At 40.8% G+C, this 17,582-nt stretch overlaps 3 protein-coding genes across 7 annotated transcripts in view; 2 read left to right on the forward strand and 1 right to left on the reverse strand.

The window, feature by feature from the left end:
* Positions 1-8,087, reverse strand: part of LOC6552814 (cell wall protein IFF6) — a 54,511-nt gene extending 46,424 nt beyond the window's left edge. For 3 of the 5 annotated variants that reach the window (XM_015154290.2, XM_026979835.1, XM_026979867.1), the window contains exon 1: positions 7,048-8,087. In XM_015154290.2, the coding sequence (XP_015009776.1) occupies positions 7,048-7,464 (417 nt within the window). In that variant the 5' untranslated portion in view covers positions 7,465-8,087. Of the gene's footprint in view, positions 1-96; positions 289-7,047 lie in introns of those variants that run through there. The other 2 variants (XM_026979931.1, XM_026979897.1) reach the window with 2 other exon arrangements.
* On the forward strand, positions 2,392-3,590 carry LOC6552778 (regucalcin). The gene is made up of 3 exons (XM_001979927.3): positions 2,392-2,444; positions 2,564-3,282; positions 3,338-3,590. Exons 2-3 carry the CDS (start codon positions 2,564-2,566, stop codon positions 3,528-3,530), a joined length of 912 nt encoding a protein of 303 aa, XP_001979963.1. The 5' UTR covers positions 2,392-2,444; the 3' UTR covers positions 3,531-3,590.
* A 232-nt stretch (positions 8,088-8,319) lies between the features above and the next one.
* Positions 8,320-17,331, forward strand: LOC6552776 (ubiquitin-conjugating enzyme E2-17 kDa). Its single transcript, XM_001979925.3, has 6 exons — positions 8,320-8,615; positions 8,685-9,228; positions 12,216-12,279; positions 15,290-15,321; positions 15,823-16,006; positions 16,079-17,331. Exons 2-6 carry the CDS (start codon positions 9,205-9,207, stop codon positions 16,216-16,218), a joined length of 444 nt encoding a protein of 147 aa, XP_001979961.1. The 5' UTR covers positions 8,320-8,615; positions 8,685-9,204; the 3' UTR covers positions 16,219-17,331.
* Positions 17,332-17,582: the final 251 nt, after the last annotated feature.

Consider the following 17,582-nt stretch of genomic DNA (forward strand, 5'->3'; position numbering starts at 1 on the left):
TCAGCTGGCCGAGATCAGATGACGCAGAATCTGCTCTTTGTTTGGGGCCCTTGAACACTGGGTTTGTTGTATTTTGCTATGTATATATTTGCTTACAAAATATTGAGACACGTGCGTGCGCTAGCCAGAAGAATATACGTGTATCTTGCAGATACAATTTCAGTACTAGAGAAACGAGGAAAAAAATAACTCCAACAAAGCGTTATCGCGTTGTACGCGGCTCTGCAATTGTTAAACAACTAAAGGAAAATAAAGCCAGCGAGAGTCCAACAGCTGCGAGCAGATTGTTGAGTTTCGCTGAATGCGATACATTTACCGAGAGAGAAAAGATACATTTACGGGGAGCGAACCGCTGAGCGAGAGCGAAAATCGAGTGAAACTTGCTAGCGGCTAACTGCTAGCCCTCGCAGCTGCTACCTCTTGATTGGCATGAGTCATGTGAGTGCTGAGTAAAAGCCAGTACAGGAACTTGGTCTTTTATGGATATCCAGCCAACTTTTTATTCCAAAATACTTCATTTAACTTGTTCTTAATTAGTAAATCTAATATTTTAATAGAATACAAGACTTTTATATATCTTGCAAAATCCAAACCTTTTCCTCTTAATTATAATATTGAGTGAGTAATTTTTATTCAGCCCGCTGAATAAAGAGCAGCCAGAAATTCAGAGTGAGCTGAACTCAAAGAGAAAGTGTTTCGAGCACTAAGAGCATTGTTATGTATCAATACAAAACCTGCATCTGCTGCATCATCTTCGGCTTTTATTTTTGAGGATCCTATCATCGCAAAGGTTATTTTTCTTCCAGACACACGCCTTGTTTTTATTTGTTTACGCACTGTATTTGTTGTTAGGTGCGTTTAATTTCTAGGTAAACAATCGCCACTTAGGGCGCCCGCTTAGATGTAATCAATTACAGATAATTAAGACAGAACTCCACGAGGAGCACAAAAGAAATAAAGAAATCAAAAGAATGCAAGCGTGTAAAGTATGGCAAAGGGTAATGCACTGGGCCAAAGACACATAGCAGACATCAGCAACATCGGACAGCAGCAACAACAAGTTAGAACCGACATCGAACGTAGCAACTATAAGATACCTTAAATATATTATGAATCGCAGTACTTTGTTTTGTTTTCTCCAAAGTATTATTCGAATCTTAAGGCTTTACCAGCTTTATTCAAAAACATGTGTACATATTTTCGTTCTTTCTAGCTTTTAAAATCTTGTGTTTAATAAATATAAAACTACATTACATGGTTTTTAGTATGCAGATTGGATTTACCCGGCTTAAAGTCTCTGCACGATTATAGTATACCCCACTAGCTACGAACACCGGGTATACAGCAGAGCGCAACTCATTAGTTTTTATTATGGTTATTGCCATTGGTGTTGATGTTGCCGAGCCATATGAAGGAGAGAAAAGCCGCCATGGACAAGTATAGTACAGCAAAAGACCAAAGCGGGGAGACAACGCTCGAGTGACCCACTGTCCAAGTGGACGGCCTTTCTTATCTGTCTCCACCTCCCTGCTTAATTACACGCCAAGGAGTCGGGACAGAGGCACAGTTGGCAAACTAATACCATACCATGAAGTACGTGGAAGAGACTCCACTCCACTCCACTTCATTGGGGTGCTAGTGGGACACATGAAGGGCACAATACACCAAGTTGCCAAGACCAAGTTGCCATGGAACCACTGCAAAAGGTTTAATCAATGACCCGCTCGCTTGCTCGCGCTCTCAAGAGAAAAACAACTCGAGTTTGAGTTGGTTATTTATGGAACTTGATAAGACAAATCGTATGGTTTTACGACCTTTCATTTCCATACGCTTTAAGTGTCTTGCCATGGCTACCAATAAAAAATATCAATGCAAACCTATCCCTAATAATATCTACAAGCATGTAACAGCTAGGCTTCGTATATTTGATTAATTCTTTAAAATGTGTGGGGAGATTGCAAATGGGGACATTTTTGATTGAGCAATTCGGGGACATGATAAGACAACTGAGATAATTGTGAATGCCTATTGTATACCATAAACTAATTCACCTTTTATATGCAACGAAAATGATTCTGATTTGTTAGATCGAGAGTGCTGTGCACTGTACACTTTTTCTTTAATAGTATTTCTTTGAAAATAATGAATAAATAATGCTGTTGTAGCTTCGGTAAGCAAATTATCAGCTATCTCTATAGCTTATTCGAGTGTCGCTGAAATTGTGCACCATCATAGATTAAGCTTTCTACCTCAATAATTAATTTAGCCGGTGTTTTTCTGTGTTGGTGTCATGAGTTGATAACAGTTGTGTACAAACTGGAATTATTGCTTATCAATTTGCCATGTGTAGGTTTGAGAACCTCTATAAAAACACTTAAACTAACCGGATTCAATTCAGTTTGTGAACGTTAGCTGACCGAGAAGTATTCAACGGTTTCCCAAAGGTGAGAAAAAAGGAGAGAGTGTTCCATGTTAGTGCTCAATTAAATTTATATATGGAAACTTAATTACTTTGGAACTGTGCAAAAATGAAAACCCGTGATAATAATTTCCCTCATTTCAGATGTCATACAAGGTTGAAGCTCTCCCCGATGGCCACGCCGCCCTGGGCGAGGGACCCCACTGGGATGTTGATCGCCAGAGTCTCTACTACGTGGACCTCGAATCGGCCGGCATTAATCGCTACGATTTCAAGCAGAACAAGGTGTACAAGGCGAAAATCGAGGGCGAGCAATTCGCGTCCTTCATTCTGCCGGTTGAGAACAAGCCGCAGGAGTTTGCCGTAGGATGCGGTCGTCGCACGGTCATCGTCCAGTGGGATGGAGTCTCCGCAGTGGCCAAGGTCACTCGCACCCTGTTCGAGGTGCAGCCGGACGAGAAGGACAACCGCATTAATGATGCCAAAACCGATCCCAATGGCCGCTTTTACGGTGGCACCATGGCCGCCAATGGCGACATCTTCACCCAATGGAAGGGTGAGCTCTACAGCTGGCAGGCCGGTGGACAGCCCAAGGCCCTGCGGGACAAGGTGGGCATCTCCAATGGCCTGGCCTGGGATGTCAAGGCCAAGAAGTTCTACTTCATCGACACCAACAACCACGAGGTGTTGGCCTATGACTATAATCAGAGCACTGGCGCCGTGAGCAACCCAAAGGTCATCTTCGATCTGAGGAAAATCCGCCCCGAAGGACCATTGTTCCCTGATGGCATGACCATCGATACCGAGGGCAATATTTACGTGGCCACCTTCAACGGTGGAACCGTCTTCAAGGTCAATCCAAGGTGAGTTTATAGTTTTCCACTCAAGTACAATATTAATAATATATGTTTAATGCAGCACCGGTAAAATCCTGCTGGAGATCAAAATTCCCACCAAACAAATCACCTCGGTGGCGTTTGGAGGTCCCAACTTGGATATTTTGTATGTGACAACCGCCAACAAATTCGACCAGCCCAAACCAGCTGGCACCACCTACCAGGTCACTGGGCTCAATGCCAAGGGTTTCGCCGGCGTTAGTTTGAAGATCTAGATTGTAGAGTACAGTAATATAGCATTAATTAAATAACCAAACGTTTGCTTGCTATCTGAAGGTGGTGTTTCTCTTATTGTCGGCATTTATTAATTTCCAATAATCTAAAACTTTTCTACATGACATTTCAAGTTGCTTTCCAAATGAGCTTTTGATTATAAGATCCGTGTAACGAAATAAAAAATCAATTGTATATAAGACCAGAAAATATAGTTTTTGACCTTGAGGGATGTGAATCAAGCCACTGGTTCCTTGCTAGATAAGTGAGAACCACTCCACAAAATCGATGGATTTGTTGTGAAATTGATATACAGAAGCGTTACGCCCTTGTTCTTATTTTGTAGGGCAAACGGTTTAGATTAAAATGGAATTGGAATGGTTTTTTTATAAACATCTAGTGAAGTACCGGGAGATATTACTACTTAATTGGGCAAACAGATACCAGTTGATACGTAAAATAGTTAAGGGGCTCGTACCCAATATATAGTATTTGTTGTGCGTTTTCGGTTCAGTGGAAGATTGTAAAAGTTGTAATCTAATCTCGATGAAATTGCATATCATGTATAATAACCAACGATTTTCATTGCAAATTTGTGTGTGTATTCATTTGTGATAATATGTACTTTTACCCGCAATAGAAATCATTCGTTTCAGCAAAAATTTGTACCATTTTATCTTATCGCTGTTTCCATTTTTAAGATAGTCAAATCACCCGTAATTATAAGTTAAACGGGCTTTAGGCGGAAACTCTATAATAGTGCATGATACAATAAAACAAAACTAACTATTGGCCTACAAAATCAAACCATTTCAAATAAGTAGAAATAAATCGATTCAAATATATACCGCCTCAATTGAAAGAGGACACAATTTTGATTGTAAGGGAAATGCAAACTGTGGCTAGAAAAAGTTGTGGGAAACGAGGAGGTCTCCAGAGGGCCAAGGCAATCAAAAACATATTTCTACAGAAATGGAAGCGAAGGGCAAAGGAGATGAGAGATCGTTTCGACAATTGTTTGCGCTGCACCCAAAACAACTGTCCCACAATATATGGGTAATAAAAGATACATTTATTCAGATACGGATACTGTATCCATATGCGCATTGTTTGACAACACGAGAATGCCACACAGACTGATACAGATCCAGATACCGAGCACATATGGCAGCAATAAACATAAAGAAAGACAAGAGATGGGGCTGAAAAATGAAAACTGGGATCTGGGGTCTGGGGGCTGGGGGCTGGGCACTGGGGACTGGAACCTGCCACTTAAATCGCAATCAGAAACAAAATTGATTTAAATTTGAAAATGTAAACAACACCCAACAAGGAGGACCGATCTAACAGCAATGCAGCGTAATTGTATTATAACAACAGAGGCTGAAACTTTCAGTTCATGACCGACAGTGGCCACAGTGGGTGTGGAAAATAAATGGATATTTAAGGTCTTATTTACACTTTTTAGGCCACCTTGGGAAAAAAATTAAATATTGACACAGTGAACACAAAAGGTGCCTGTTTCTCAAGCTTTAAATAACATAATTGAAGCGAGTAAGGGAGTTCTTATTAATTAAGTAAATTCTTGTTCTTTGACGTGTTCTAGTACTAGCCATTTGATAAGATAGTCTTATTTTTTCTCTCTTGTCAATCAGAGTGTATCGAAAGCTGCCACAAAGTGGTATGATCCACTGTGCCTGGAAAATATCGCCCACAAACATTCCTATCACCCCGAATGGGGCAAATCATATGCGATGGTGCCACACCCACTGGGCACTTTTTGGGGAAACCCACGTTAGAAAGCGCAGTAAACCAGTGGAAAGTGTCAAACGATCTGATCATCAAATTTGGAAAGAAAGCATGAGAAATACGTTAAGAAAATATTTAAAATGCAGATTGCATCTCAATTTGATTGAATAATAAAAATAATATTGGATGTTGGTTATAAAAAGGTTTACAAGTTATTGCAACTTTATGTAAATTGAATGTTTTGACCAGGTTTTACGGTCTGAAAGGTATAAAATACAAGGCATTACAAAATTGCCTAATGTTTCTTTTACTCAAATATGAAAAACAATAACATCACTTGCTTTAATTTCAAATACAATGTATCTAAAAACGTTTTAAGAGATTCTGTTTTTCCAAGGTATACATTTAACTCTTATCATGTTTTCAGGAAATGAACAATAGGATGCCTCTGACCATTCCTACCGACTTTTCCAGACCATAAAAATGTGTGTAGCTTCGGGAAAACCCGAAGCTGGGCAAAAAGTACTGGCAAACATTTGCTGTTCGGGAGCTTTGTTGTCTGCGTTTGCCGTACGTTAATGAAGCTTATGAGCAGCAGCGCACAAGTCGCAACTCACTGAACTGCAACAAAAACAACAAGCACAGTGAAGCACAAGTGAAGCGTTGCAGTGCGCGACAGAGAGGGCAGACTGTATGCTTGGAGGGAGGGAGAGAACGAACCGCAAGCGGGCGGCAACAAAAGGAGAGCGCTTCGCCAGTCAATGGCTGCACCTGTACCCACCGCCCATACCCCCCATCCCCCTCCACTCCCCTTCCCCTTCCCCTTTGCCCACCAAAATGAGACAAAGCACAGTTACGCTCGGCTTTGGCGGTTGGCGGTTGGCTCATTAATGTCTGACACGTTTGAGCGATCACCGCACTGCAGAAACTCGAAAAAAAGGTAGTGATATAAAAATATACAAAAAAAAAAGCAACAACAACAAAAAGCAGCCCCAAATAAACGCAGTGTAAACAGTTTTTAAAGCCACTCGTGATTAACATTAAAAACGCATTTCCAATGCAGATCTGGTTCTGCATGCACCGATTTCCGAGAGCAACAGATAGGCGAACCGCGGTAGCCAAGCAGAACATTCATAAATATAGTACAGTAGTAAGCGGCTATAAAAGCAAAATCGTGCTGTGCTAAAATTACATCTTGTCCAAAGCCATATCTATATATGTAAGAATTATAAACTCAGTTGAGATTATTTAGCATTTGATTTCAAATACCATTTTTGAATTCATAATCAGGATCAAGAACCCATTTATAAGCGCTGTTCTTCGTAGGCCGAGCTTACTGTACAAACAATGAATTGGGCGGGAACTAAATGTTCAGATATGACACGACCCAAGCTGCAAGTGCAGCGGAAGTGATCCATTACGCAAGTTCAGAGCGGAAAGAGCGGGTGCGACTGCTCAGAGAAGCGAGATGCAGAGTGGAAGGTAGAAAATGAGTATCGAAAAACCCATGGGGTTTCATTATAATTACAATTCTGACATGCAAAATTAATTCCTCGAATTGGAAACTATCTCTTCTTAGCAGAACTTTTAATTTGGTTTGCCCGTTATGGTAAGGTTTAGTTATTTAACTATAAATCAAATTCTAAATTGGATGAAATTTAATTTAATGTAATTATAGAACTCATTTTCACATGCATAAGAATCGTTGAGGTCCCTTGTTCTCCAAATATTGTATTGTAGTTTATATAACTTTTTGTACATCAAACTCACCTTCTGGCAAAAAGCGGCTGCCTCCTTGGCCACGCCTACTCCGTCCGCTGAGTGGGCGTGCGTTGAGGGCGAGGTCGCGTAGACGAAGAGCGGCAGCGAGCTAAAGTTCCGTTTGTCCTGGAAGCGGCGGCTGAAGAGTAACGGCTTGTGGCATCCCGCTGCAGCGGCAAATATGTTTGCTGTTGCTGTTGTTGTTTTCGTGACACTAGATGTGGATGCTACTGCTGCTGCTTCTTCATGCCTGCGCGTATTTACTGTTGTTGCTGTTGTTGTGGTGGCTGCTGCAGTTGTCGTGTTTGCTGTTGTTGTACATGCTGGGGTCGCCATTGGCGCATCGCAATTTTTTCGTATTATCGCCGCTTCTTCCTCTTCGCTGCAAGTTGTTGTTGTCTGTGATTGGGTTTTTGTTGTTGGCATGACTACAACTACAGCTACTATAAATCGAATATAAATATATCGACGGAGGCGTGGGCGGTGCTGTGGGCGTGTCCCTGCAGCTGCTGGCGTCCCTTGTTGTTGTTCTTGTTGTTATTACTTAGGGACTTGGCATTATCCTCCTCCATCTTTTTTGCTGGTTAAAAATCAGCGAAGTTCACCGCTTGCCAAAAATGAGTGATTAGCACTTGCACATCGGCGCGTTTATCTTGGCTTTCTTCATTTTTTCTTGCTCTTCAAGTGCAAAAGTAAAGTAAAAATTCTTTGCCCATACAAAAGTGTGAATTCTGTGTAAAAATGCACAAAAAATACGCACGAAGCCGATTGAGGGGGTGGGAGCGAGATGGCGATACACGAACGAGTCCAAAGGGCCGCCAAACTAGGATAAGCACGCCATCAAACCAAACGAAACACTTGCACAACCGTAATTCGGCCAACGTCCAAACAAAAGAGCCACTAATATTAAGTAAATTACTTAAATAACAAGCACTTTTGTTTAAAATATTTTGCAGACAGTGGTAGTTAGAGCTGGAACAACAAATCGATGCTTATACTATCGATGTATCGGGAAAGATGAATGCATCGATTACTGGTAGCAGCTACCATCGATTGTTTTTATTATTCACACTATTGTTGTCCCAATTGGAGTTGTTATCAAATAAGAAGTTAAATTAGGATAACTTTTTAATTTTGTTTGAAAATTGTACAGCATTTACATGATAAATGAGTTTTAAATAAATGGTTGCATAAAAGTATAGTTAAATATGAATACACTAACGCATGGTATGCAGTAAAATATCGATAGCCCAACGGGTAATATCGATTAGTAGATTGTATTGGCAAGTCGGCCTTGCCAGACCAGCGCTTTGGGGTAAATTTAAATTTAAAATTAACGCTCTGTCAAATATGCAACCCAGTAGCTAGTCGAAAATATTTCAATAACCCGGGTCACCAACGGATCAAAATTGCTCAGTAAAAACATTCCGGCAGCCTGTAACAAGTTGTGTGTTAACAAATTTACAACAAAAAATTGCAAGCTTTTGGGCGCACGCACCGCCGATAAAAAGGTACTTTGAAAAAAAACACCACCTCGCTGCCGGTAAAGCTACCTCTTCGGCCAAATTCGAACTAAAGTGAGTATGACAAGAGTTTTCCATTAACAATCAAATTGTAATTAACTGATTCACCCCTCACCGACAAAGGCGTTGCCACCCAATCGATCTGGCCACCCCGAACGAAAAGGTCATATAGCTGGACTGTTCTGTTGGACTGCCGTTTCGCAACACTACCACCCGACGCGCACACTATTCGTCTCACTCGGTCTCACACTTCGGCAACACAATAGTGCTTCGTAGCGGTGTCGGCTCTCGTACGGTCATCCCTCTCGCACAAACGGTCGAAAGGCCTCGCATTGATTGTGAAAAAATAATCATCGCCGTAGTCTCCGTCGGGTCGCCGTTTTTACTCGCAGTGCGCTGGTGCTGCTTTATTTCGAGACAAGGGACACACAACCGAGAGAGCCATATTTAAGCATTCAAGTTCTTGAGGCGCAACGCAGCTTTGTGTTTCGTTTTTCGTTCAATTCTAAGCAGGAGGATTATATATTGAATAAAAACCCAATTCTGTGCGAAGAACAAAAGAAATACGCGAGACACCAACACCAGCAAACAACCAACCAAACACACACACACACAACCCAGAAAATCAAATTTCAATCAGAAAATGGCGTTAAAAAGAATCAATAAGGTATGTGAAAAAAGGAAAAACTCGAAAAACTATGCAAAACGGATTAAAAAAAAGAACAGAACACTTGGCGATACACCAAATTGAAAGTAGGCAAAAATCTCAACAGACATCAATTTTCAACGGGTGAAAAATTTTATGCAAGAAATGTGAAACGTAGGTAGTACCCACGAAGAGAAAGAAGAAGCGGGTGGAAAGAAGCGTGCAAGAGGGAAGGGGAAATTGAGCTGTGGCGTTACCATTAGCATTTAATTAATAAGTTAGTAATTAGGAGCAGATTAGAAATTTTGAGGGTGGTGAAAAAGGGCTAAGGATGTGTGCGTGTGGTGGGCAAGGCAACGTGTGGTGCAGTCATCGTTTCCGTTACTTCTGCGAGAGTGTGTGCTGTGTGTGTGTGCGATGCGTGTGCGTGAAAGTGCAATGCAAATGTGCATTGTTTGTGTGCGTGAGAGTGCGTGTGTGCCGGGCACCTGGATGCATTTACATTAATGCAACTATACGGCGGAGTTTTCGCAGCTCTACGGGCGCTGTTACCCAATACACGCTGTACACGGCACTCGCACACACTCTCATTCTCGCCTCAGACACACACATACACATATATAAACGCACACATTGCCAGCGCCGCAGAAAGATCCAGCAAAAAATAAAACAGAGCAAAAGCAAGAAGCGTATAAAATTAACCTAACCCTACTTTTTGCGCTGATAATTCAGAAATGGTGCTGCCCCAAGTATATATATTTGTATATGTATTTAGGTAGAGTGGTTCTAGCGTGCGTGCTTCGATAATTATTTTTAAAGTGCCTGCGCGTCGTTTGTCCTTGTCCAGCCTTTTTACCCCCCAAATTTGATTGGGAAAAACATGTTCAAGGCCCTGGCAACCCTCTATTTTTCCCAAGTCATCCCAGCCTTCCTCAAAAGCATTAGTAATATCTTGAAGTTGTGGAAATGTTACTTGGCAAATTGGGATCTTTTTTACGTTTGCAGCCGGTTATCATAGTCATACCCCACACACACGCACACACACCAACGCGCTCGCAAATACAAAGTCTCGCCATCACTCGGCTATGGCCATTGCATGCCATCTCGCTCTGGCCTTGGCGCACTCCCTTTGCCCGCGACAGCTGAGGCCTCTCTCGGTCTCGCTCGCGCAATGGGGCAGAGCCAAAGAGAGCGCAAGTGTGTGAGTGCTAGCGGGGCTTAGTGTTGCAAAACACCGCCAGCCAAAAGGGGCCCCCAAATAATTAGTTATAAATTATAATTAAGCATAATTTACATACAAAATGAGCAGTGAATGCGGAATTTGTTCATTATCTATGCGTGTGTGTGAGCGTGAGAATATCGTTAGTGTGTGTGAGGCGAGGGGTCTGCTGACTGTCTCGACAAAAGCAGCGCTGCCTGCGTCGGCGTCATGGCCATTGAGTTTTCCTCGTTTTTCGTAGTTTTCCATTATAACATTTTAATGCCTGTCTAAATGAAAACGAAATGGCAAGCGGCAAACCGGAAATAAAAGTATACTTTGTAGTAAATTCTTAAAATCACTCACGCCCCCCTTTTGTGGCCAATTCTTCAAAGGTATCTTTTTTCTCTAGATGGCCTCATTTGCCAAAAAAAGAGAGTTAAACAGCGAGAGAGAACAGACGGCTTAAACGCAGATCGGAGCTCACTTGAATGTACACTGAACGAAATGGATGTTGTATTCATTCTTACTGAATCATTTCATATATTACCGCATCGTGGTAATAATTATAATAACAAATTAAAGCCTTTAAATAGCCGCAGCTTTTGCATATATGTATTGCCTGTACAACTGGTCCAATATTGATCTTAATATTGAAATTTCTTGCTGTGTACAAGTGTGCGTGTTTGTTTTTTACTTTATTTGTTTCGTCATAAGCGCTCCGACTCCAACGGAAAAAGAAATGTAACAATTTCTTGTAATTTATTTTTGCTCAACAGGTACAATTCCCGAAATGAGTGAAGTGAGATGGGGCAAAGAAACACGGTGTTTTTCGCGACGGCTATTTTTGTTGTGTTCCACTCTGATTTTGGGGTGCCGTTACAAACACACGCACACACAGAAGCTTCAGTCTTCCCACTCTCCTTCATTCTCCTTCCTCCTCCTGTCACTTCTTCACTGAGTCGCGCTCTTCTTTCGCAGCTCATCTTCATTATTCTTTTTATATGTATATTCAACGTTTTTTTTTTTTGCCGGTTTACCTTACACCTCATTCTCTCTCCCCTTTTGGTAGCAGTGTTTGTGTGCGTGTGGGGCAGCTGTGATAAGTGAAGAAGAGGCAGTGAAAGAGAGGGAGGGGAGTCGCTCAGCTGTGTGCGTGCGAGTGCAACAGGGACGGAGCGAGTGGGCGGGGGGTGGGACAGAAGGAGACAGCGCCATTTGTGGTCCGGGCCAACGAACTTGATTTTTCACGTCTCTGCCTCTCGTTCGCACTCGCTTCGAACAAAACACTTGCATAAAAATGTTTATTTTGTATCTCCACAATTCTGTTTTTAAATTCTGCATTTCAAATTTACATCATTTGCATGTCAACCACACAACATAAACGCACACCCGGAAAGCCGCGGCACATATAGCTGCATCATAGACCAAAACAAAAGAACCGACTACCGGAAAACATAAGCATATAGCCATGAAATGCATTTTTGGCTATTTTCCATTTTGATAACTATTTTGGGGGTTCCTGTATTACATTGGTGGATTTGTAAACCATGGTATCAGAGAATAGAGTTGGGATCAGCAAAGAAACATATCTCATAGCATGACTAGAAGCTAGGTATACTACTTAAAAACAGGTTCTTTTTCATAGGTAAAGATAAAATAACTTGCCATATCTGTTGAAAACAATGTCTTGTATTTCCTGAAGTAATGTATTTGCTTTCTAGCAAGCTAATCAACAATCAACGTATCTTAAAAACACATATTTAAACTTTTATTCAACCACTAATCTGAATGTGTCTTTGTTCCACAGGAACTGCAAGATCTGGGCAGAGATCCACCTGCACAATGTTCAGCCGGTCCAGTTGGAGATGATTGTAAGTATGGTTAATGTTATCCAACATCTCGATGGTTTGCCGTGAGTCAGTAGTATTATGTTGAGGAGCTCTCGAACCAAAGCTTTGATTTCACCATTTCACCACATCGTGTGGGAGCTAAGACATAAAAGTATGCGAAATATTTCTGAGTTGCCAGGTCTGAGTCAGTAGGGGCATATCTTTTTGTATAAAAATGTATAGTAATCTCATGCAGGGAATAGGAACTATATAGACCGTAGATATAGCATTAATTAGGCACTCTTCACCCTATACGTATATACCTATATAATAGGAAACAATATCTAAGGGGTTTCCGTTTCGTAATGGCTAATGGAAAATGCAAATATTGTCGTTTGCCATCACCACGTCATAGATTTCGATCGTGACTGGGCATATAACGCACAAAATTCGAAGCCTGTTTGTTTGCCTATTGGCGGTTACTTATAGTTTGGACTGTGCTAATTTGGGATTCTTTTGCGCCAAGTTCGGATTCGGTTCTTTATTTTGCGATAGCGACGGCCTCCAAACAGCTGATCGCCATGACTTGGTTCTTTTTTTCGCTGTCTTCAACTCGATTTAAAAACTCACGAAGCCGACATGCAATTAGCCAACAAATTCACGCTGCTTTTGGATCGGATTCGGTTACGTTATGGCACGTAGAGCTGTACTGCATACAGACAACCGTTACTGAAAAGCCCCAAAGAGGAAGGGGTGAGGTGGGGGCCATATGGGGGTCACTCTCCAATGACGTCACTGAAAAGTGAAATCGCAAATTATATAGCCGTGCTGACGACGATTTTTGGTCAAAAACACAGGCATACTTTGTGAGACACGAAATTTCAGAAAGAAAGAGGTCAACTTAACTAGCTAATTTTAGTTAGCAAAAGGCCTATAAAGTAATATATTAATTGTTTTTGTAGCTGGATAAATTTATACCAATTTTCTTGGTAATGCTTTGCAGCATTTTTCACATTCAAATTACCGAAATGCCGATAATTCACGTTTTTCACTTTAATACAATACAAAATTTTATTCAGAACTGGCGAATTATTGAAATATTATATATTTCCCAGCACTTTCGTTAGCAATTTCCAGTTTCTCTGCTGTGCGCGTAAGGAAATCGAACTCATTCAAGTTCCCGGGAGGCAGAGCAAATAAAAATAATAATTGTCATCGTTTGCTGATAATGACGGGCAGTGTGGCGATTTCACTCGATTTCTATTAACAGCATTTAAACGTCCATATTATACACAATTAAAAGTATGTCTGTATATAAGCGTATATATATTTCTACGTATATGGAGGAACAAACTTAATTATTTCCGCAGTTCTTATCACTTTGCTTGTATTATCATTTGGCTGCTTCAAGTCCTCGCCTTCAATTTCCCAGCTACTGTGGTAACAGAATGGAACTGCAGCTGAGGGCGGGGCTTATTTTGGTTTTTTGGGTGTTGGTTGGGTGGCGAATTTTCACTCGAGTGCATGAAAACTCCCCTGCATTTTCTGCTCAGTGTGGGTCTGTCTTTGCACTTGTGTGTGTGTGCGTGGAATTAATCCACTGAAATTGTAGTATGGCAAAAGAAGCCGTATGATTTAATCATGTATTTAAAACTCAGCATTGATTGAATGCATTTGAGTTAAGCTACCATGGTCGGATAAGAAGACTTGGCAAATCAGCATGCCAATTAATCAACTCTTTTAATACTTTTCTCTAAGTATGCATTTGTATTATCTTGTTGCATATGATGACTCAACCTGGGTTTTTATTGCCTAGCAATGATCAGTAATGATTGATTGTTTTCTAAGTGGTATTAATCAACATGGCTGCAGCCATGAGATTACTTTCGTCTGAGTTATGGCAAACACAATGCCGGCGCAATTTCCAGACCCAAACTCCATACTGCAGATGGACAAATGAACATTTCGTGTAATTATGGTCAAGGCAGCAGCAGCTGGTTACCGAGGGCCCAGTTCCCAGTTCTCAGCCAAAACAGAGAGGGTTTCCCAGTCGCATTCGATTCGTTCCCCAGAACGACATTGACGGCATAGCCAGTAGCTCTGTTTTGGCCATGATTCTGAGCCAACTGCCACACGTTTCGTGCTCTCTCACAGAGTACAAGGGTATATATAAGCGATGTTCTGCAGGGTAGAAGGATATATCGAATTCGTAGCAATGTATGCCAATAATCAAGGTTTGCTTAGCGTGAATTCAGTTTAGAAAATCCAATATCCTGGGCTACGCCATTAAGAATATATGCTTTATAAAAATAGAAGTACATGAATTCCGGTATAAAAAAGCTGTACAAACTTCCTCTGTGTATTTTAGAGCCTGGCTGGTTACAGGGTATCTCGGCACAGATATACTCCCCGTAAGAATTCTGTTTTGGTTTCAGGGGGGAGAGCAGTTGGTGCTTTTTCTGCTGCTGACGCTGCTGCCAATTGTCGGTGCCAAGGCTCTTTGGCTGGCATTGTTTGTGTTTGTTCTTTTGTGGGGGAATCGCTAAAGAGCGTGGCCATGAGCGAGGAAGTGGTGGGCGGCACTGAGAGAGTGGTGCGTTTACTTAGACGAGAGCGAGTTGGCTGCATTGGATGCACATACAGTGGGGCCTAGACAGGGCGAACAAGGGGGAAAATGAATTGCACTAGCAGGAGATTACATTTCGGGGCGGTTATTTAAAACTTCTTTTTATTAACGTAGCAATTCACTAAGACAGTTCCCTTGCCTGAACTCATTACCTAAACAATACTCAAGCGAGGAATTTACGTTTCAATATCGAGCGAAGGGCAAATTCAAGATACAGCATCCCTTATCAATTGCATATATATTCAAGATCTGCTCCCCGTACTAACAATAATTCCCCTCCAGGGCAGATATCGGACTCAATGCAAATCAAAGCAAACAAAAAACGTTGACTGCAGTGCATTTTTTGTTTGCTGTTTAGGGTTCTGTCTCATCATCCAAACTACGTTTTTACCAGTGTTTGATTAATGTATCTCCTTTTCCTTACAGTATTTCACTGGCAAGCTACAATAATGGGACCGGTAAGAGGATTTTGCAATCACACGGAGAGATCGAGCAGAATCTATCTGCTTAATTTGTATTCTGAATTACTTTATATTGGATTATTTTTGGTTTGATTAGGGCTTGCTGTTTACTGTTCGAAATAGCAGATTAATAATTCATTTATTTAAATTGGAATGCAGTAATGCAATAATACCTTGTTTGTATTTATAAAAATGCTACATCAGTTGATAAGAAAGATTTATAAAATGATTGGACATAATAGATAAGCACATTTGTAATCATATGTTAAAATAGAATTCCAGTACATGTATAATGGGCAATCGCTTATAGAACAACCCATTAATCTTTTTATAAAAATTGTCGGCGTCTGAAGCTCGCATTATTTACTTCTTCACTATATGTTAAATCAAACCTTCTTATTATTTGAAACCAACATTCCGAATAAACCAAATGAAGTTGTTTAGGTGTAGTAAACTAGTCAGCTTTTCCTAATAACCCTTATTTGAATTTTCTTACAGCCGGACAGCCCTTATCAAGGAGGTGTATTCTTCTTAACTATACATTTTCCAACAGACTATCCCTTTAAACCACCCAAAGTGGCTTTTACAACGCGCATATACCATCCAAACATTAACAGCAATGGATCGATTTGTCTCGATATATTAAGATCTCAGTGGTCGCCAGCATTAACTATTTCAAAAGGTGAGTCCAGCTGAAACTTTGACTTTAAAACTTTGAAACAACCATGCTAATATGTGTCCTCTTCTCTTGCAGTCTTATTATCAATTTGCTCTCTACTCTGTGATCCCAATCCAGACGATCCCCTTGTTCCAGAGATTGCCAGAATATATAAAACCGATCGGGAAAAATACAATGAGCTGGCACGAGAGTGGACTAGAAAGTATGCTATGTGATGCGTTCCAGATTGCAGCAGTCCAACAGAATCAGCAAATTCAACATCAACAACAGCAGCAGTAAAAGCAAATGCAACAACAACAGTAAAAGCAACAGCAAAAGCAACAAAGATAACATCAACAGTTTACAATAGTCAGAATCAGAAGAGGAGGAGCTGCAGCCGCGTCATTGTTACTGGCAATGGCCGCCGTGCGGTTGTCCAAAACAATAGCCACAATATCAGCAGGAACTGCGGCCACAGCAGCATCAACCACAACACCAACACTCGCCACAGCAACATCAGCAACATCAGCAGCAGCAGCAACAAGATCATCAGCTGCCGCAGTCATCTTCGCCGTAGCAGCCGCTGCTACCGCCTTCGCAGCGGCATTAGCATTAGGAGCAGCAAATTTGGCGGCGGTACCAAGAGCAACAGCAGCGGCAAACGTCAGCGGATCGGAGTCGGAGTCCTTGGAGCCGCAGCCGCAGCAGCAGCAGCAGCAACATCAGCAGCAACATCAGCCGCAGCAGCAGTGGCAGCTGGAGCAGCAACTGGCGGATTGGTGGCGAACTGGGAATAAGTGTGTGTTTGACCGAACAGAAACAGAACAGCATAAACGGAAATAATTTAATAATAATTACTGAAAAATTATGTAAGCATTAAACATTAAAAGCTAGACAGCTACCAACAACAGCATCAACATAATAAGTTTAAATACAAAGAAAAACAAAAAACTACAAATAAAAATCAGCTGGAAAAATTATTATTATTATTATATTATATTTAAAGAACCGGAAAAATAAAAATTGCAAAAATTCAATTTAACATCAAGCGTGTAGAAAGGTACTGCTTTAAGCCACATTCGCTTTTGATCAATTAAATTGTTTGTAATCACTAAGGTTTGGCAACTATAGGGTCAATTGCATGTGCTGGACAAATTGTTTAACAATTGCTTCAATTTGTATAAACGAATATTTAAATAGAAATCTTGCTGTCTTAAATATATGTTAATTTTTGTAATGCCCCAAGAAAGCTTGTTAAAATGTTCATTTTGGCTTACCATTTGTTTTGTAAATTTACATCGATTTGCCTACATTTGAGATTGCGAAAACTTATAAATTTGTAAAACGGATGCTGTGCATTTTAATTCACCTACATTTTGCTTTTGTTTTCTGAGCTCACATTCTGTTCCTTCGCCTTTTTTAATTTCTAAACTGCAAGTCCTCGGTTATGTGCGTATTATTAATTATTTATTTAACTAGCATGTTGTAAAGATCTTTTTGGAGTTTGCTGATAATTTTTAAAAGGCCAGTCAGTCGGGCTAATTTTTCTTATATTCTCAGTGCGCAATAGCTTTTTAATTAAAGCAAGTCCATCATCATG

The sequence above is a fragment of the Drosophila erecta genome, unplaced genomic scaffold, assembly GCF_003286155.1.
Source record: "Drosophila erecta strain 14021-0224.00,06,07 unplaced genomic scaffold, DereRS2 tig00000000-arrow-pilon, whole genome shotgun sequence".
Taxonomy (NCBI): Eukaryota; Metazoa; Arthropoda; class Insecta; order Diptera; family Drosophilidae; genus Drosophila; species Drosophila erecta.

Coding starts and splice junctions, on each gene's coding strand:
- LOC6552778 (XM_001979927.3), top strand. CDS start 2,564: ATGTCATACAAGGTTGAAGCTCTCCCCGATGGCCACGCCGCCCTGGGC. Junction 3,283..3,337: donor GTCTTCAAGGTCAATCCAAG/GTGAGTTTATAG, acceptor TGTTTAATGCAG/CACCGGTAAAATCCTGCTGG.
- LOC6552776 (XM_001979925.3), top strand. CDS start 9,205: ATGGCGTTAAAAAGAATCAATAAG. Junction 9,229..12,215: donor CGTTAAAAAGAATCAATAAG/GTATGTGAAAAA, acceptor TTTGTTCCACAG/GAACTGCAAGATCTGGGCAG. Junction 15,322..15,822: donor AAGCTACAATAATGGGACCG/GTAAGAGGATTT, acceptor ATTTTCTTACAG/CCGGACAGCCCTTATCAAGG.